General features: G+C 43.2%; 1 protein-coding gene across 13 annotated transcripts in view; it reads left to right on the top strand.

Annotated features, from left to right (window-relative positions):
- Window positions 1-20,906, top strand: part of LOC121057304 (DAB2 interacting protein) — a 225,995-nt gene that overhangs the window by 95,561 nt on the left and 109,528 nt on the right. For 12 of the 13 annotated variants that reach the window (XM_040531235.1, XM_040531228.1, XM_040531230.1 and 9 more), the window contains one exon: window positions 19,409-19,527. In XM_040531235.1, the coding sequence (XP_040387169.1) occupies window positions 19,409-19,527 (119 nt within the window). Of the gene's footprint in view, window positions 1-8,312; window positions 8,480-19,408; window positions 19,528-20,906 lie in introns of all 13 variants that reach the window. The other variant, XM_040531239.1, reaches the window with a different exon arrangement.

Genomic DNA, 20,906 nt, shown 5'->3' on the forward strand with positions numbered 1-20,906 from the left:
GACTTCTCCATCCTTCTGCTGCTGAGTCTCCAAGGGACTAGTAAGCTCAGGAGCCATTGGATTCAGCTATTTTGACAGTGTTACACTCCCAATTGCTTTCTACCTTATTTGAAAACTAAAGCCTTCTATAGTGGATGTGTCCTCCTCCCATACAGAAGTTTGCATGACAAGTTATGGTTATTTGAGTGTTATGTTTTTTGTAGGAACTTTGGAAAACAACAGCTTATACGAGTTTTTTGAGTCCTAAAACATAACCTTGAAAATCAAGCCTTAAGTTTTCCGCGTCACAATACATGAACTATTCTATGTGAACTGTTCTTATTCCTTCCACATGAAGAAGTTTTTAATAGAGCTTCTTAAACATTACAAAAACTCTCTTAATCCTAGTCATCTCAAGTTGTAAAATGATTATGTTCCACTTCAGCCTGTCTCACTGAACTCCTGTGCTATCAGAGCTCTGTATGATCTGATGAGATCTGATGAAATCTAATGAATCTAAATCTCTAATCCCAGTGACCACTCATCTGAGGCCTTCATGCTTCGTGTGGATTAGGAGAGACCTTTCTGACTGCTGCATTGGTGCCTAGGAACAGCGGTGATTTGGTGCATGTCAGTATAAAACCTAGATGCAAGCAGAGACGTTCTGGTCCTAATGAAAGAGGGTTTGTTTTATCATATCTGATGTACTCATGGAAGAGACTGACTGTCCTCACACACATCTTAGCAGGAGACATCTTTACAGTTAAGTAGTTTTGTTGGGACCCGTCTTATTTGGCATGATTCTGCCTCTTGAATAAGGAGACCTAATTAACAAGGGCTTTAACAGTATCTGAGGACAGAAAGACAGGAGACTTGACTTAGCATAAAGTGTTAGTTAAAATGCTGCCTGCTTTGGCAGTGACCTGGGGTTGTCTCCCTGACAATGGGTAATTGGTAGCAGCTAATAATGCTCAAGAGCTGCGGACACCAGTGTAACCAAGGGCAAGTGCTGGACTCCTCTCCAAGGGAAGATGATAGAAGTCTTGCTATTGACTGACATTTTCTGGTTACAGGAATGCAGAGAGGCATTTAGCCTCTCAGCATTGAATTCAAATAGCTTAAGCTGTGAGATGGGTTAAACCTGGAATTTGGGTTGTATTTTAACAAACACAGGGACCAGAAGATGAGAAACTCCGCTGAGTGTGAAATCCTCCTACACTGCCCACCTTGCAGGGAAATCACGAGCAAGGGTGAGATTGCTGAGACTTGCTGTGTGATGACTTCTCTCCCATCCCATTGGAATACTGCCATCTATTGACTGCTTTTGTTAGAGCCTGGTTCAGTTCTCTGCAAATATCCCAGGCCAAGCAGAAATCCAAACTGACAAAGATTTTGTGCAGAAGAAGCAGACTAAGTGACTGGATCAAGAAACCGGCATGATTTCTTGCTGTTAGTCTACCTCACTGATTAAGCAAGGAGCCTCCCTGCTAACAGAGGGAATTAATATATCAGGTAGTCTGATTTTAAGCAGTTTGAAAATGGTACTCTGCTTCCCTTACAGAGCTGTTTGAAGAAGTGTCTGTGTACTCTCTCTTCCCATCAAAATGCCAGAGAGGGTTTAGAATTCTCTTCCCTCCATCCCTTTAATCCTCAATTCTAATATCAATCATTTGCTTTCCATAATCTGGGAAAATGTTTCTGTGCTTCTTGTAGTTGAAGCCACATTTGCTCCAAAAAAACAAAATTGTAGCATCATTCAGGTTGGAAAGACCTCTAAGCTCATCTAGTCCAACCTTTAACCTAGTACTGACAAGTCCACCACCAAACCAGGCTGCCAAGTTCTACATCTGCACATTTCTCTAAGACCTCCGGGGATGGTGACTCGACCACTGCCCTGGGCAGCCCGTTCCAATGCTGCACAACCCTTTCAGCAAAGAAATTTCTTCTAACATCCAACCCAAACCTCCCCTGGCTCAACTTGAAATCCATCCATAGAATTGTGTAACTCGGTTTGGAGAGGAATGATGCTCAGAGGGGCTTCAAAGGACAAGCTCGGTGGTGCAGACACACTCCTCACCAGGTCGTTGTCAGTCATGAAGCTGACTGTCATCTCCCTGTCTTCTCACGTTCCTCATTGTCTGTGGGTTGTCTGTTCTGCGCTTCCAGTGAGATGTCTTGGAGCAGGAGCTGTCCTTTGTGGTTCGTTTGTACAACGCTGCCCAGGTGGGCAACAGGCCTGGATGCTGCTTCACTGCAAATATATCTGTATAACTGCTTGTTCTGTAAGGATGAGGATGATCAGAGGAGGATTTTCTGTTTCCCCTGGGAAACTTTCCTGAGTCAACACAGGGGCTGGTTGTAGAGTCCCGCTCTGCCATGAGACAGCGCCCTGAGCAGGAAATCGTTTTACGTTTCAGTTCTCCTGAATGTAATGTTACCAAGTTTTCCAGCAGTTTTTCTGTCTGTTTGGGTTGAGTATACAGCTGAATTTACAGTGATACATTCTACACTATTCTTATGGCATTCCTCCATCTGTCCTGCTTTTAATCCTTGATAAATGAAGTATTAAGTCCTAATGGCATACCAGTAAATGGAAACTCCTGAAGAGATGAAAACAAGTAAACCTTCTACCATTCTTCTTCACTGAATGCAATCCTAAATAATGAGATCCTAGTTCAAGCTGCTGTGGATGATACAGTGAAAGATTTTTCCTAAGTTTTTCCAGTGCATAATATACTCTGTTTTCCATTTTGTTTCAAGTATTTTTTTCAAAAGCAGTCATGTAAATTGTATTTTAATAGTTTGACTTTGGCAAATTTATCTTCCTGTATTATGTGAAGAGCTGAATGGTGCTTCCCTCGGCATGAACACCCTGTCTTTAATTGGAATGTAATTGTTTACCAAACCATTCCAACTAGAAGGGAAAATTACTATCATTTTGGTCTGTGGCTGCATACATTAGAGCACCCCTTTTACGGGAACTGAATTTAAGGAGAATAGGAACATTATCACAGATGATATATAAACAGAAAGCTATTATCATTAAACTGTCAACTGCAACTGAATTTGGATAACCAGTGTTAGTGGCAGCAAGAAATATGTAAATTACTTCGAGAATGTATCTGTCAGTTCAGACACTGTTTGTGGAACAGGGCATGCTTGGAAGCTTTGAGTTTCCGAGCATTTTAGGGATTGGAAGAAAAACGAGGTCATCCTGAACATTTGCAGTTATTTCTAGTCTCACTGGTACAGTTTTGCAAAAATTAGCAGTGCTAACCTGACTGTCAGATTCATTTTTGTCAGGTACAGTAACAGCATGCAGACTTTGACCTCTTAAAGCGTCTTTGGTTGATAGATCTCCAGGCTCCCCCAAAGGTGGCTACTCACTGGCACCCGCATTTTACAGCAGGGAGAAGTTAACTAACTTAAATGGGATCATGCAGCAAAGCCAGGAAACGTGTCCTGAGCTGAATTTCTTAATTTCTAATTCCCAATCCTGCTGTTAACCACTAGTTAAGTTACTCCTAATTACTTCGCTGAATCCTCCTTCAGTTTCAAGAGAATTAAATGTTCTTCTCAAAGTTGATGCTACCGTATGAAAATGAGTAAGAGTTTTTTCTGGCCTCCACATCATGGTTTCCAGGTCAGACATGCCTGGCTTTCTTACTTTCTGTGCCAGTACCCCATGTTGTCAAATTTTCAGTTGCTTGTTATTAAAATTAGAGCCTTCTGTCTTATTTTTCTAAGTCACATTGTTAATGTAAATCTCACAGGTAATGTAAATATCTGTTCTTTAAGTGTTGAGTGTACTTTGAGACATAGGATAAATTCTAGTTAAATCCTGAAAGCTAGATTTTGTTTAAAAAAGGGAATCTTTTTTCCCTGCTCAGTGCTAGCTAGCACAAGAATTGGAAAGTGAAACTGATTGTAAATATAATATTTTAAATTATTTGAATCTGACCTTGTATATTTAAAATTTTCTAAGTAAACCTGGAGGTTTCAGCTGGGGGAGTGCTGGGAGGCAGCACGGTTAAAGATCCGTGGGATTGTCAGATTTCAGCACGGAGCTGCAGTTCAAACCACTGTGGATTTATTATGTGCATCAAGCAGGAGACAGGAATGACAGGATAAAAGACATGGTGCTATGACCTGCTTCACTGAAAAGGACTCAGCAAGGCAGGGTATGGACTTTTTTCCCTTTTTGAGCTGAGTATGTTCCAGGGAGGTCTCTTTTTCAGAGCCTGTAGCTGTCTGAAGGATGATTTTACAAAAAGGAAGAGGTGCAGGGCTCCCCAGCAGCTTAATTCACATGCCGAGGCCGCTTCTCTTTAAAATTGTTAGTAATCCTGTTTTGGGTTTTGTGGAGTGTAGCATGGTTTGGCCTGCTTTTGATTGCTATCAAACTGACGTGACTGGACAGCAAAGTCCTCTTTTCTAGCAGGGTCTGTCTGGGCAGCAGCAAGGCTAGCTCTGGCGTGTGGCAGTAAGCAGAGATGGAAGATGACCCGCTATTGTTAGCAGTTGTTTGATGCTGCATCCAAAAAGAATTAAGAGAGTTTGGTTAGCTCCTACAGGCCATGGATGCACACAGCCCGCAGTCAGATCCTATTTAACCTGCAGCGGTGGCAGCTTCCACCACGCGGGAACTGGCCACGAATCCCAAAAGTGCTCTGCCCCAGCTGCTGCTGAAACATATTCAGGAATACAGGGGAAATCACATTGTTGCTTCCTGTGTTTCTAAGGAAAATAAAGTCAAATACTGTGCATTTGCCAGGTGAGAAAGGAAAGCAAACATTTCAGCATGTCTAGCTCTGCAGTGAGTGCAAATTAGCTTGATTCCATTCATTAAGTCAAGCCAAATTTCTACACTTCTTTCAGGTGAGCAAGGCCCACGCCCTGGGAGTGTTCAGGGTCCAAAGGAGGCCAATGGCAGAAGATCCTTGGGGCTGCAGCGGGTCACAGCTTTGTGTCAGGACAGAGACCGGAGATGGATGAGGAGCGAGAGGGAGAGGGCAGCGCCACGGTTCCACGTCCCACAGAGCCTGGGCAGGCTTTCATGGGAGAAGCTGCGTGGCTCCGTGACATTTTGACTCTCCTTAGCTCTCCCCACTCCTCCACTCCTGTAGCAGCACTGTTGTGGCTGTACAAGAAATACCAACAGTTCCTTTGTGTTTTCATGGAGGGAGCCCATGGGAGGAATATTTAACATTTAGGCTGTAAGTAGGGCTAATAGGAAATGCTAATTCACATTTCATTCTTTTGATCAGTGTATATTGAATGATAATTACAGTGATAGTAGTTGGCACTTCTGTAGCACCTTTCATCTGAGACTGTTAAAGTGTTCTGCCAATCTCAATGAATTCGAGCTTGCAGTCACTGTGAGGTTGCAAATTATCATAATGCCTTAAACTGAACGGGGAAACTAAGGCTTGGAAAGATTATATGACTTCCCCCATCTTTCATAATTTGTGTAACAGAGTTGGGGTTGCATAGTGGTGGTGCTCGTCATCTTGTATAAGGAGCAGAAACAACCAAGGCATCACTTAAAGTGGTGAAAATGGTAAAAACTCTCCAAAGCATGTTTGGTTTTTATGGCAGTTTCACAGTCTCGTATTTGCTTGGGTGCTCTGTTGTGTTTTGATCTGTTGCAATTGTCTGAATTCCCTCCGCGAAGACAGACAAACAATGCCAAGCTCTCGCTGGATTTTCCACCAACATACTTGGATGGATATCAATTTTTTTCAGTCTTCCATTTCCAAAGGATGATTTGAACAGAAACAACTACCTCCAAAATTACTTTAAAAATAAACAAACAAAAATGTTTAAAACTGTTTCCTGGAAGTCCAAATGCAAAATGCTAATTAATAGGCTCCAGGAAGACAAATGAATCTAACTAGCTTCACTTTTGTGAAATTAATGAAATGCTAAAAGTAAACAAACAAAAGCTTTAATTTGTTTAAGCCTCTAGGCACTGAAAAATTCTCAGGCTTCTGAGAACAGAGAAAAGAAGAGCATTAAAATGTACAGCTTGCCAGTGTCCCTTTAATTTGTTTATGGGTCACAGATAAAGAATTGTACTGCAGATATAAAAGGTAGGATAATAAACACATTCAGTTTTCCCACTTTGAAAAGCACTGATATTGTGCTTTCAGAAAACAATTCAAGTAGTGCAAGGTATTATTTGAATCTCTTAGAGAGCTCCAGTAGACCATGAGCATCCATTTAATCAGGGCCTTCATCTCTGAACTTTTTCCATTTGGAAACAAGCATTGCTTTAGCTCTTGGATATTAAATACTTAGATATGAAATTGATTGCAATGGAATTAATAGAAAGGTGTGTCATTGCTGCAGTTATCATTAAATTTCTTCCAAGTTTGTACTTAGATTCTGAGACAGATGTATGCCATGTTTTGAGCCATCATTTCTCGGACTTTGGTTGTGGCAGATGGTTCACATGCCATCTGTGTCCTCTGCTAAGAGCTTTGGGTGCTGGGGCAGGAAATTGGGTAAGCGTTTGCTCTGTCCCGGTGGGAAGCCATCGCCTGCGTTGTTTGCCCCTGTGGAAGTGCTGACTGAACATTACTAGGCATGCGAGAGCTTACGGCGCTTTCTTTTGAGTAGGGCTGCTAGGTTAGATCATTTGTAAGTTGTTTTGGAGGTTTCTTCTTCCTATCCAAATCTCAAGCTGGCGCTGCTTAGTGTGAGGAGCTTCCTCCAGGTGGGGACACTGTTGTTCCAAACCAAGCACGGCTCCTCCGAGCAGCAGGTCTCTTTGGACAGTCAGATGGTGATTACAGTCTCGTGATGCTTGCAGTTGAATAACTTAATACTGTGGGTCTGCATGTAAACGTATGTGTTAAGATGACATTGATTTCGGTATACTTTTTTCAAACTTCAGTTGCCATGGAAACAAGATTCACTTTCTCCTCCATGCTGCCGCTGTTCCTCAGCACTGCACTCTGATAAGGAACAGACCACATTTGTCCTCCCCACCCTCTTTTTTTCCTAGTGAGCAGTGATAGTAGTGGCTCAGGCATCAAGGGCAATTTGTGAAAGAGACGGTGCGAGCTGCGAAGCCTTTCCCGAGGTATTCAGGTATTCCTGGGCCCTGGAGCTCTGCCAGCAACTTTCTTGTCTTTATCTTCCTCCGTAATTACAGTGGATCATATCTTACCTGCAACACTCTTCAAAGCACCAAGAAAATTAGCTCCAGAACTAATCATGTCTTTATTTCCTAAATAGCTCAGTGTAGTTATGTATATACTGTTCTGCAAATGGGATTCCCGGTGCTCAGCACAACCTGCCTCTGCTTGCCCTGCTCTCCTCCCTTCCCTCCTGCCAATTGCAAGATAATAGCCACGTATTTCCCATCATGTGGCTTGGATGTAGTAAATGATCGAGTTCCCATGCCTCCTGTGCAACTGGTGGGAGATTTGTCCCCATGTGTGTCCCAGGCTGTGACGCACAGAGCTGGGTCAGCTCATGTCACGTTCAGACAGCAGCTGGGAGCCCCGAGGGGCTGCGCCACGGCTCTGCCTCCTTGCCGATGTCAGAGAGCTTCTGCTTGAGCTGCAGTGACCTCGGCAGCCCCCTGTTCCAAGACACAGGGGCAGTGTAAGGGAAGGTGTGTCCAGCTCTGTGCTCACCTGCTTCATGCAGATGTTGCAGGAATAGGTGGAATCTAGGATTAGTTTTCTTTCTAGAGTAATCTTAGATAGCAGTGTATTGTGTAGCTTAATATTGAGAGCAGAGATGGCAATGTCTGTAGATGTACTTGGGAAATAGGGATGTGGTATAGAACAAGGCAGGAACTCAGCATGTCCAAGTAATGTTCCTGTATCCCTACATCCAGTCACTTCTGGGCACTGTGATCCCCTTTGGGAAGAACAGGGTGAAAAAGGCGTCCATATACCTTGCCTGGGGTTCTGTACTGGGTCAAATCTAGGATTTTTTAAAGATTTACAAATAGTAATTCAAGCTGTGCTAATATAAGGAGAAAGGGGGACACCTTGATTGGAAACGAGACTCAAAGTTGTACAACTGAAGTGACAGCTGGCTGAAGCGGAGTGCCAGCATGCAGGCCATGGTGCCTCCTTGTGTCAGACTTACTTTGAATGCTGCCTTCCTTGATAATTAGCAAGCGAGTCAAAAACACTTAAGGAATAAATGAATGAGAATTAAATCTGCCTGATAGAACAGAAATTTCCTGCTGGGTGACAAAATTCTGCTTTAAAGATAATAAATCTACTGCTAATAATTAGGCAAGAAATAATCTCAGCTAAGACCCAAAAATAGGCTCTGCCACTTATGATGTCTGTCTTATTATTTTGCAGAGGGATAAAACAACAGTGAACATAATTTTTGCCTCCAGTTCTTTCTCTGTTACATCTTTGGCAAACTTTCAAGTTGAGTATCCTAAGAAACATAGTTGTCTGCCATGCAGTGTACTGGTACCTCGCAGCACATTCTTCACCGCCATAACCCAAAGGTCAGACACAAGGTACGAGCTTAGGAGGGAAGAGAAAACAGTAAATATGGGTGAAATAGAAGGGGGTAATCTTGGACTGTTCTTCATTAAAATTTAAATTGATGATTGAATATCTATGATTTCATCTGAAAAGTAGAGCCACTGGGTGATTTTCCATTTTATTTTGCATAGAGAGGGCAGGTAGAGACCTCACTTCCAGTCTCTAGATGGAATTGTGAGTGTTTCTGGTCTCTGGTTCTATTTTAACTAGGTGGGGACTTACAGATTCTGAGAACTTTTTGACCAATTTAAAAACAACACCTGAAGTTCTTGTGTTTTTTGTAGTATAATTTCAAGTAAAAAGATTCCTTCTACTTGATCCTAATTATTTATTGCCTGTTACAATCTTAAGCTTTCTTAAACAAAAAGCTGTCTGATCTGCGTGTCATTATAGACAGAAAACCTCATGAAATCAAGGCCGGTTCACTTCTGTAAATGTCATATGTGTGTTATATTTATGCCTTCATTGTAATTTTTCTCCTTTTTTTCAAAGCTGTAAGCAGAAGGTAAATCAAACTGAAACACTCAAAAGATTTTCTTAAATTTTGAGATCAGGACAAATGAGCTTCATCTTAAGTGTTTTCACTATGTCTGGAAATTAAGTTGTCTGGAAAGGTAGATAGCGGAAAAACACAAGACTGATGTATTGTCTGAATTATAGTAAGTATTCACTGTACCTTTGCAGGAGTTAACATTTGTGTTTGATTGCAGATGTAATTATTGCTGAATACAAATGTTCCAATTTAAGCTTCAGAAATGTCGTGAAAGTCTTTGGAACCAAGACCATCTGCCTGAAACACGAGTTTCATATTTGAATGAGTAACTTTTACTGGAAAATTACACAATGGATCCCTACATTCAAAGGATAATAATAATTTTTTATTCTAAACATATCATCTACCAAGTGCTTTTTAAAATTTATTAGTCTAGCAGCTGGTTTTGTAGAAAACGTGTTATTAAAACTACACAGGATTTGTCAATGAAAATGCCATGACTTGATGTTGATACCTTTCTGTAGACCTAGAGTTAGCCATGAAAGTTGTGGAAAAGTAGGCTTACTCTTCCAGTATTTGCTCTGCCTGGAAGATTTCAAATGGAAGCGAGTAGGAAGAGCCTGATGACTAGATACAACATGATATCCACAAGCTGCCCCAAGGCCATAAATCAAAGTAGAGTAAGCACATATCAAACACGCTCATGAAGTGTTTTATTCTGTATCATATAGCAAAGGTGGACTTTAAAAGAGAACACTAATGTAAACAGATTTATGGAGATGGTTTTCTCATCTCCCCTGCGTGTTTATTGCTCATTTTGGAGAGCTTTGATACCTGTTTTAACATGAGGCGATGTATTTGAATAACTAGACTGCTGGCGTAGGAATGAAGCATTCCTGAGAAGTGATCCTGGCTTTGCTGCTTATCTGCTGTGTAGTCGGTGTAGCAAATCACTTAGACACCTCTTCCTTCAAACTCATTTCCTCTGTGACCTGCCCAAAGAAGCTGCTTTGGCAGTATTTCCTGCCTGCTCTCCCACCTCTGCCCATGCTCCCTCATTTCTCTCCTTGTCAGACAGTAAGCTTGTTGAACCACGGATCTTCCTATGGACTTTTAGAAGGTGTATTTGCATTTCTGATAGAGTTAAGGTAATCTGGTTTATATGAAAATGTACCTTCTTTCCTTGAATCAAAGGGCAGAGTGATTTATCATGACTACATACACAGGGTAAGTGTCTGGTATAAATGGGCTGAGCCCCATGGTCAGCCACCCACTGGAGTTCTGCCCCACAGTGACTGTTTCAAAAGTGCAGCTCTTGAAAGCTGCTGGGCTTCTTAGATTACGGCAAAAGCACCCAAGGACTGGAGTCAGGATGTCTATGTCTGCATGCCTTGTGCTGACTTCCGTGTCCCGGCAAGCAGGATCCTTTATATAGTTGTGTCCTAGCACCTTGTGCACACGCTCGAAGTCTTAAGAACCTGCAGGTGTTTTTCCTTGGATGCCCTCTATAAAAAGTCTGAGTGATAGAAACCATCAATCTTTGCAGAATTTGGTTGTTTTTCATGCCTGAATGGGATCACAAAGCATCCAAATATACAGTCCTACCATGTCCTATAAATTCTTTATTTTATCTTCGGTGAAATCACAACTACATTTTAAAAGCAGGATGAATGTAATGATTCACAGTCAATATCAAGTGTTTAAGTCATTATTAAGCTACAGAAAAGTATTGTAAAAGTTTAAATTTATAGGAGTGTGAATAATTTTCTGTCAGCTGGGGATTATTCCTTTTAATCTGAACCGCACTCATTCTCTCTGTATCTGAGGTTTCAAAAATAGTTGCCAGATTGAAATCTGTTGCTCTCAGTTGTAAAATAAATCTTCTGTGTATACAGTGCATGGGAGACTGTAAGTGTGAAACTTAACTACAGCTAATGAAAGTCAAATACTTAAAACTCTCTATGTCACAAACAAGTGAAGTCTCTGAACTCATTGGATATCGTTTCAGTGTTTTTTGTAACAGTTTGGCTGCAAATCTCCTGGATTTGGAGATTTTGTCTGAAGACACTTAAACTCTCAGGAGGCTAATCCAGTGAGGATGGTTCTTTAAAAAATGAATAGAAAATTGTTGTGGGATTTCTTAGGAGTCTAGAAATTAGTTTTATACCTCTGACCTTCTACCTTGTGTTGGGTATTTGCTGACAAACTGGGTGCTTCCCCTGCAACATGTCGGTACCACGCCTTTAGTTGCTGTGCTTCTTGAGAAGCTGTGTCCAGAAGGATGGCAGGCGTATCATCCTCTATCCCACAAACAAGAATGGCCATTACTTACATGCAGCCAAGGTAATTGCACAGCTCATCCAGGCTCACATGTAAGGTTTTACCAACGCATACTGCCTGTAGGCTTTCTTTCAGAGGTCCTGGATCTATGAACAAGAGCGTACATCAGAAAGAAGCCGTTAACAGCATTGGATTGAAAATTACTGGAATGCAGTAGCTTGGTGTATATGTGACAGCCATTCTGGCTGGCTTTCCAGATTCAAGATTCAGCTGGTTTAACACACAACCAATTGTCTGAAGTAATGCAAATTAAAATGAATATTTAAGCTTTGATTTTTTTGGAAGAAAATCACTCTTGAAGCCCAAACTGGGGGAGTGAGCATGTTTTAGTTAATGATACCTTGAGGAATGAAACTTAATCCCTACCAAAAAGACTCATGGCTTCTCCACATTAGATGATGAAGGGAACCAGCTCCTGCAAGAGGTTCTGGCGCAGCTTCTGTTCACCCTTGGGAAGCTGGCAGCCCTCAGCACTCAGAGGAGGTGCTCTGCTTCTGTCGGGATTGTTCCTGCTAAAGAACAAACAGAGAAGTTTTGTGTATGAACAGTTTGCCCTCTTGGATGTTTGTGCCGGTTAAATAAGAAAACTGTTTCACCCCACTGAACTTCTTTCCCAGGTGGCATCCTTGCTTGGTTTCATCTAGGCAGTCTTTTTCTCATTGCTCCTCTCTCTGGGTAAACAACTGGTTTTGTTCTTCAGGGTTACTTGCATTCTACTTGTATCTCTGGTTCTGCATCATTCATCCCTGATTGCTCAATTACCCTTCTCCTACCTTCCTAAGGAATATTTATCTGTCTTGTTTGGATATGAAATGTTGACAGTATGATAATTATGGAGCTGTGAACAAATAATCCAGAATAGCGGGGTTTTGTTTTAACAGGAGAACAAAAGAATCCAAATTGAAGAATTGGGCGATCCGTGAATAGCAATGTCTGTCAAATTGCAGGTGTGTTCAAGATTCTTCCCAGCAGTCGCATTCCTTCGCTCAGACTCTACTACTGCCCTGCCTGTTCCCTGGGCACGTTAGGGATGTCATCAGTGGTAGTCGGAGAGCGCAGAGAGACTGCCCCGGGTTTTGTTTACTTCACCAGAGGGCCTTGGCTTGTGAGTGTTTTCGGTAGGTTTTTGGTAGTTCTCTCGGTCAGGGACTAAGGGTGTGTGCTGGCTGAGGGGGACTATTTCAGAGGCTAGAAGAGGAGTCTTCCTCTAGTAGAAAAGAGCAGAAAAGGAACAGAGTGAAATTCTGCAAAGAAATATCTAGCTGAGTACCAGGAAAAATGACCCGAGAGAAGAGGCGTACCCAGCAGCGAGAGCTGCCAGGCCGGGCAGTTCTTTATCCAGGGCAGTGGGAGGAGACCCCGTGACCAAGACATTTTCAAGAAGATAGGTAAAATCTTCACAAAAATAGAACATTAGCAGCAATCCTTTATTGGCTAGAGATGGAAAAGGGATGAGATGATATGCATTGAAGTTACTACTTCTGTCTGTGATGTGCTGATACTTACATGTATTACATTTGCTGTATTTTTAATTAACACTCAGTGCCTCTCATTTGACATAATTCCAGTTCTCATGACCTAGACAGACCCACACTATCCCTTTGGTGACCTCTGAGACTTCAGTGCATCTTCATCTGATTTTTCAAATGGACTGAACCAAGTATTTCCAATGACACTGCAAATTTGATTAATCCTTTGCCATAGAAGGGCAGTGTTGCTAAGCAGCACTTACCAACACGAGCTGTTTCTCACATTCCTGGACTGCTTTATGGCCTGGCTCACAGACATACCCTCATGAGCACTTAAGTGCTCTGTCTCTGTGTTTATTCTCAAACTCTGGATGCCAGAGCCCATGTCCGACCACAGCATGTGGAACGGTACGATTTGAGCTTTCATTGCCATCTATCGCTGGACGCACAGTATTTTTGCAGCTATTTTTTCATTCTTTTGTTTTTTATCTCAGTTCCAAGATGCATATGTCACAGAGGGGCTTTCCTTATCCCTGTGGAATAATGCTTTAAGAGACCATCAGTCAGAGCAAGCTGGTGCTTCGTGGATGGATAGTGCGTACGCATACTCTCAGACCTAAAAGTTACTGCCTCATCTGCATGTTTCTTTAGGGGCCCATGGGGTGACTGGGAAGAGTCCTGAGATTTACAAAATAAGATAGGGAAAGGTAAATTAAGGGACTTTGCACCCACTTGAACGAAGTTGTGCATTTAGTCTCCTCTAAACTCAAAGGGTAATAATACATGTTAAGCTGTGTGCAAATTTCTGGGTCCAGAAGTAACAAACTGTTTTGGTTTTCCTTTTAAGTCCACATCTCTGTTGCTCTGCTGACTTTTGTAGTATATTTCTTTTCCTTGCCCTTGCCCTGGGCTTGCATATTAGGCAGGTCTTGTCAATTCAAACAAGCTGTTTTTTTTCTTGTAGCAGAATTTGTGGTTGTTGATTGATAAACTTGCAAGAACATAACTTCTTAAGGTTAATTCATCAAGGATTCCCATGAATCTGCTGATGTCCAGCTTCAAATGACGCTCTGGCTGACCGGCTCCTTCATACCATATGCAGTACCGGCTCCGCATATGCGAGAAATGCACTCTTCGGGGAAAGGACTCTGTAGAGACTGTCTGTTTGGTCACCTCCTGAATGGAGCCCTTTATCACATCTGACAGGAAGAGAATTGGATGATAGGAAAATAACTTTTAACTTACAAGTTCAAATCAAAAGACCCAACAGTAATAAATTATAGATGAAGTGTTTGAAAGGATACATATGCTTACAGGCACATGCCTCTGAACAAATAAAAAGTGTTTGATCCATAAAGGTCAGTGCTGTACATGAAATTCCCTCTTTCCTTGTATCAGTGCCAGGAGACCACTCAGTGGATTACTTCACTTCTTGGGCTTTCAGGATGTGCATTTGATGCCTGAACTCACCCTCAGCTTCTTATGGTCCTTGTAGTAGTTTAATGTAGTCATGCTTTGCAAAGAGAATAGGAGATGTCTTTACGTGGTAATGAGCAATATCAGATACTGCCTGAAAATGGCTTCCATTTTATTTTGAAAGCTTAGGGTAACATGGGTAATTGTAGAAACAGGTAAACCCACTGTTTCTGTACACTTATGTCTCTAATACAGTATTAGCATTGGCAAGGTTCTGCTTGGTTCACAAATACAATTATAAATTACCCATTCTGTGGAGCCTCAGTAAAAGGATAATTCCATGGGCTGATAGATACTGTTCAAGACCACTATAAAGAACAGACCTGAAGTACTTTAATATTATCATTAAAAACAAATGAACAAAAACCTATTGTTCTAAAGCCCAGGGCAAAGACAGATCTGGTAGAAAAGATTTGCCCCCAGTTTTACTATAACTCTAAACTTATCCCTGATATACTAGAAAAAAATGGACACCTGATATAAAATACTACATTACACATTTATACTTGCAGCAAGTGCTTATTTATGGCAGTTTCATTATGAGTAGTGAAAAAAATTCTGACATCCTCTCATATCCCTTGTAGTTGAGATTTGCTTGAACAGAAACAAAAAGCTATGGAAGAACTATAAAAATAATCCCATCTGTTCACTGGTTCCTCTGATATGTCTTTACAGCATTTGTTCTGTGTAGTCTTGGATAAGGACCTGAGCCATGACTTCTGCCTGCTTCTGCAGTGTCCCTGCTTGATCAGCACTGTGCAGGTCCCCATGGCTCAGCCCCACACGCTCGCGCTTTGCCCCGTGCGTATTTGGCCAGCCCTCTGTGTTCTGCTGGGCTTAGCAAATGCTGAGATGCCAGGAGTCTTCCAAACAAAGCTGCACTTGAAGCATCCAGATTGATTTATCATCTATCTATCTATCTATGTAATTTCACATATATTATGTTTCCATGGTGCTGACTTTTTACCTTTCAAACTTTATCATGTGGGTTCACTGCAAGTGAACATTAATGGTGTGGGAGTCAGCTCCAGATACGTGAGACTTGCATCATTACTTGATATTTAATAAAACAGGAGATCAGGAGACAGACTCAGGATTTTGCTGTCTTCCGTGCTGTATTCATTTTAGCAGCCCTCCCTTTTTCTTTCTTTCCAGTTTTCTTACCCTTGGTCCAGAGCAAATGGAAGTACCCAGTTCCTGCATCTCAAAGGCATACAGCTCTGATCAGTTGGCACGTATGCTTTTAAAGTATTATATACAAAATATTCAAATATAACAAATACTCTTTCAGGGTCTAGAGTAATTGAAAATGCCAATGTTGGTAAGCAGGAAAAATTAAAATGAAAATTTTACCTTCCTCTGCAGCAAAGACAGTGGCATCAGATTTGGGGCTTGTCCAAATATGCATGAAACAAAAAAACAAATCACAGCAGACTTAATTGTCGTGCTTGGAATTGTGGCTGTCCTGTTCTGGCTTACATAGCAGTGGCTGTGATTAAGCCATTCCTCTAAAGGATTTGTTTATTTTTTTCCCTGCCTCTTTTCTTTGCATCTTATTATAACTTCAGTCAGCTCTTCTGATTAGAGCGATTGTATTCTGGACTTGAGGATGGCAGAGTAAGAACTACAGAAACAAAACAAGAAAAGCAAGGCCCTTGCACCTAAAGAAGTGAAATCACATGGCTGCACAGTGAGAACTCTGTGCATTCCTTTATTGCTAGGCTAGCTGAGTTCTGTGCCACGCTCCTCTGTGAGCTTTTATGCCTGGCAAACTTCCATACGACTGCGCAGCTTTGCCTGGTGCCGGATTCTTGACTAGAATGGTCTCTTTTCCAATGACCCTAAAATATCTCATCTCATGCAGAAGAAATTAGGCTGTGCACAGGATGAATTTCTACAGTTAGTGCCCCTGCTAGCATCTGAAAGGATTTCATGATTGACTTTATGCCCCCTGCCTACAAGGAAGTTAGCATTAACCCAAGATTTGCTTCCTTGTATCCCAGCAGAACTTGAAAAGTCTTTGGGGCTAACCAAAGACAAATCTGTACTAAATGCAGCAGAAGCATTATTCTCGTTTGTGCAAATTTTGCACTAGCTCAGAATGCACTAACGTGTGCAGTGCAGCACAGGAGCAGGAGGTTGGGTCGTGCACTGCTGGCAGCGCTGCTCCAGCCTGGTGGCTGCTGAGCGCCCCTGCTGTGGTGGGACTGGGCACTGCCCACGGCTGTGGTGGGGCTTGAGTAAGGGCCCTCAGCACCACAGCTGGTGGCAACTCGTCATTTGCTGCTGCTGCAAATTTAGAAGGGATCCTTTGGCTCTTCAGATAAACAGCTTCTGTTTATTGTCATTAAATACAGTCTATTAACTTCTGAATTAAACTTTCCAAGTTAGCAGTTGAATTTTCTCTAAGATGTTTTTCCTGGTGGTAGGTGCTGCCCACACATAGGAAGACACAATTCTGCCATACACAGCTCACAATATAAACTTAAAGGAATATAAAGAACATGTAATAAAAAGTGCAACACTTTAATTACTAGAAGTCACAAGAATGCAATGAGGCTAGAGGAGTAGGCGATGTTCATAAGTTAGGATTAGCCTCATTCATGTAGAGATCAGAATCAAATGTTGTTTAAAGTCATAAACGAAAAAGAAATGGATGATGTACTTATGATCTCACCAGGCAAGCACGGCAGTTACACCCCAGGTTGGATTCTGTCTCCCTTGTCTTGCGGAGACCAGCTCCTCTCTCTTTTTCTCTTACCCCATGTAAAATTACGGAAGGCAGTAATTCACACATGAGAGTTCCTGCTATCTGGCGTGCACTATGGAGTTGCAGAGTATTGCTACAGCATTATAATTTATCAGCATTAAAATGTCTGACATATCATTCTCTCAATGAAGCTAGCAATGAAAACTGAAAATGGCACAGTGTGATCTCCTTCTGGTAGCAATGAATGTAAAAACAATGCGAAACAGAAGGAAAGTAATGTCTTATTGCAACCCTAAATTCTAATTTCCAAATCCTGCACGAATCATCTAACAGTTGTCGAGATGTGAAATATAAGGTAGTGAAAGAAAGCTGTGATCGTTTGTCACAGAAGGTCTTTGCTTTTTTCCTTCTCAATTCCCCATCCAGAGCTGAAAGACTTTAAGAAGTGACTTGGTAATACTGTGACACGTTTGTGGCCGGGCTGGCGGTGATAAGGGGCGGACACTGCTCACCAGTGGCATTTAGGGACATGTTGCGTGGTTGGCCAGTTATATATTTTTGATTTTTGGTCTTTTCCTTCGCAGGACGTTTTGGCTAGGCTCCATAGCAGGCAACCAATGGCCTGATCTAGCCAGAACAGGAGCATGAGGAGTTGGTATCAAAAGTACGATGCTGGCTAAGGTCCAAGTACAGAGGGAAATATCTTAGCGGTGTTCGAGGTAATGGAGGACATCCCCAAACCTGCTACTTCGGAGTCACATTGTTCTCTCCTGCTGTACCATCTGATGTTTCTCTTTAGCATAAAAATGAATTTCTGTAAAGGGTTTTATCACAGACAAACACTTCTGAAAGGCCTTTGTTATCTTTGGCGTTCCCTTCGTGTGAGGCGCGCGATGCAGCGTGTAACTGGATGGCCTGTGCTGCACATCAGGCTTTTTCAATCAAGTACATAGCTCCAGAGCAATACTCAGTTCACATAAATGCGTGTTACGCACCTCATTTGTAAGTAAAGTGGCACTTAATAAATGCGAAACACCTACCTAGATGTTTCAAATTCTTGATGCACTTACAAACAGGAAAGCCGCTTCCATAACAAGAGCTGCCCAGACTGCCCCAGGAGATTTTGCAACCTGAGAAAGACACAATGTGAGCTATGAATATCCGAGGTGTGGAAGGAGCATTTAAATAGCACCAACAAATGACAGGCTAGGTATAAGTCAGACTGTGATTATCCTTCTGCAAAACATATAAAGGAAATCAGTTTATAGAAGGGAGCTGCTAAGGGGTATGTGACCTATATCCCTTCCTTAGGGTTGATGGGAGAAACTGCTGGGACTCGTGACGGGGGTCAGAGGAGTGCTCTGTGGGGACGTCTGGGATGCTGGCATGGTACCCAGTGGGAAGATGCTGCTTCTTCTCACCTTGCCTTATGCCTGTCAAAATCAGTGCTTTTTCCAGTGGATATCTTACTCCCTCTCCTGGGGATGGGGAACGGAAGAGGCATGTGCAGAACCTCAGGTTGTGCGGGGATTTGCCAGGGATCGACCTGATTCAGTCTGACAGTGTGTAAAATGAGCGCTTCTTCGGGCTTCACCACAAACTCCTGGTTTGCCTTTAAAACACCACCCATTTTCCCTAGCTGACATGCTTGACCTCATGACTGTTCTCATATGCTGTAAGCGCTGGACACCACAGCAGTATTACACTTTTATTGCCTTATTTAGCCAAAAGATTGAATGTAATGTTCCGATTATGTCGAACATTAACTCCTAACAATAAGCAAATACCACATTAGAGGCTTTGCTACTAAAGCGCGTGGCGCTGGCGGTGTGGCGGTGCCCCACGGCAGCCACGACTTGAGCTCCGGGAGGCAGCGGGGAAGGCACCGTGCAGTCGGTGCAGGGCTCCCGTCCTCCTGCCAAGGTGCTGCCCACGGCCACATGTGTTGCAGGACGTCTTTATGTATCTCTGACACCCAGCCAAGTCCCACCAGCCAGGGCTGGGAGCCCGGAGCCCGTCAGGCGATGGAGCTGGTGCCCGTCTCCCGCTCGCTGCCTGGGTGGTACCGGCAGCCGGAGCCCCAGCCGCAGCCTTCCTCGCGTCGGGCGCTGCGATGTGCTAGCCTCGTCTTTCAGACAGTATTTTTATGTGAGCTGATGGTTGCCTGGGTAACAGAGGCTTCGGGGAGTCTCGCGCCGACGCAGCGCCCCGGCCTCGGCGGGCGCTGGGAGCAGATGCTGGCTGCGCGGGGAGCCAGGCGGGCGGCGAGGAGCGGCGCTGCCAGCGGGCGCGCAGGCAGGGGCTGCCCTGAGCCACCTGCCCGGCCGCGTGGGTGCAGGAGAGCAGGTCCAAGGCTCGCTCGCTCGTTCTCCTTTTTTTTGTTGTAATTTAGTATTCTTGTCTCACCCCACAGGGGTTCCTCAGCCGTCGGCTTAAAGGCTCCATCAAAAGGACAAAGAGCCAACCGAAGCTCGATAGGAACAGCAGCTTCCGGCACATTTTACCTGGCTTCAGGAGCGTGGACAATGAAAGGTAAGGGGACGTTCCTGGGGGGTGGGGAGGAGGGGGTGTGGGAGAGAGAGAACCAGGATATTGATTTTTCCAGGGCTTGTTAATATCTTGCTTATCTTATTCAGAGCAAGGGCCACATCCCTGACAGAGGCAGACTTGCTTAATTGTGATAGGGGTAATTTTAATCTGTTGGCGAGTACGCAGTGCAAGCCCTCCCTTCTGGGGTTAAATAGCGTGTACCGAGAAGCCCGTGTGATCTGCTGTCTTTTCCCCAGTAAATCCTAAGTTGATGCACCGGCATATAAATAGCACGGAGATGTAGCAGCCGAAGCCGACTGAGGCGGGTGAAGGCGGGAGGAGAGGGACGCTCCCACAGCGGGTGCATTGAGCATTGCCGGGCTGCACGTTGTACGAACAATAACAACCGTAATCTCCCCAGATCCCTTTCTCCCCCTTCCACACACACGTCTCCAGCATAGCCCCTGCCCGCTGTCATTACGCTGCGATGGATGCCCGGCATGTGGCCGGAGCTGCCTTTCTGTCTGAGCCATGGCAGGATCCTTCAGTCCAGAAGGGATGTGTTGCAGGGAATATGCAGATGGATCGGAGGAAGCATTTGACATGGGATGGCCAGTACTGGAGTGAACTGCAAGCAAAATACAGGGGAAATGAGACCTTGTTTTTGTTCTTCAGCTCAGTTAGAGAGTAAAGCTCTTTAGTGGATTTCTGTGTATTTATGTGTACGTACATTTATGTCAGCATGTGCATGAGACAGACACGTTTCTAGGTAAATTTGTGTAAATTCACGTGCAGATCAAGGTCAGGGCTGGGTATGACAGGCTCCATTACTAGTCACAGAAACAAACTAGTGGTTTGCTTCCAAAAGGAAGCTCTTTAAACCTTACGTGAATCTCTTCAGAGAATGATACAGAAGTATTGAGATGCCAAAATAAGCCTTTGTCTGAAAAACATGCTAGATAAGACATGCACTGCTGTTATCATTTTGTAGCAGTAGTATTGTAAAATATCAGGACAGCACGTTAGAAACCACTGAGTGCATGCTTCACTTTCAGACAATGGCAACTTTTCCTTCTTTTTAGCTACTCTCACTCACTGGAGGGGCTGGAAATTTATGAAGCCCGCATCTGGATTTTTCCTTAGATGACCTAAGCATTTTCCTTCTGGATTTAGCAAGTAAAAGGTTTGTGCTGGTCAGCGTAGAGTAATATTCGGGGGTTACTATCTGAGAAGGCAGAGTTGATGTGATTTCTGTGCTGCAGTTTTCACAGATGCTCAAAGTAGGGCACTGTGTTCCGTATGGAAGGTGAGTGACGGAGTGGGGTGGCCAGGAATCTGCCCAGAGTGCTGCTGCTTCACCCCAAAACGGGCAAGCTGGACGA

Source organism: Cygnus olor, chromosome 19, assembly GCF_009769625.2.
Source record: "Cygnus olor isolate bCygOlo1 chromosome 19, bCygOlo1.pri.v2, whole genome shotgun sequence".
Lineage (NCBI taxonomy): Eukaryota > Metazoa > Chordata > Aves > Anseriformes > Anatidae > Cygnus > Cygnus olor.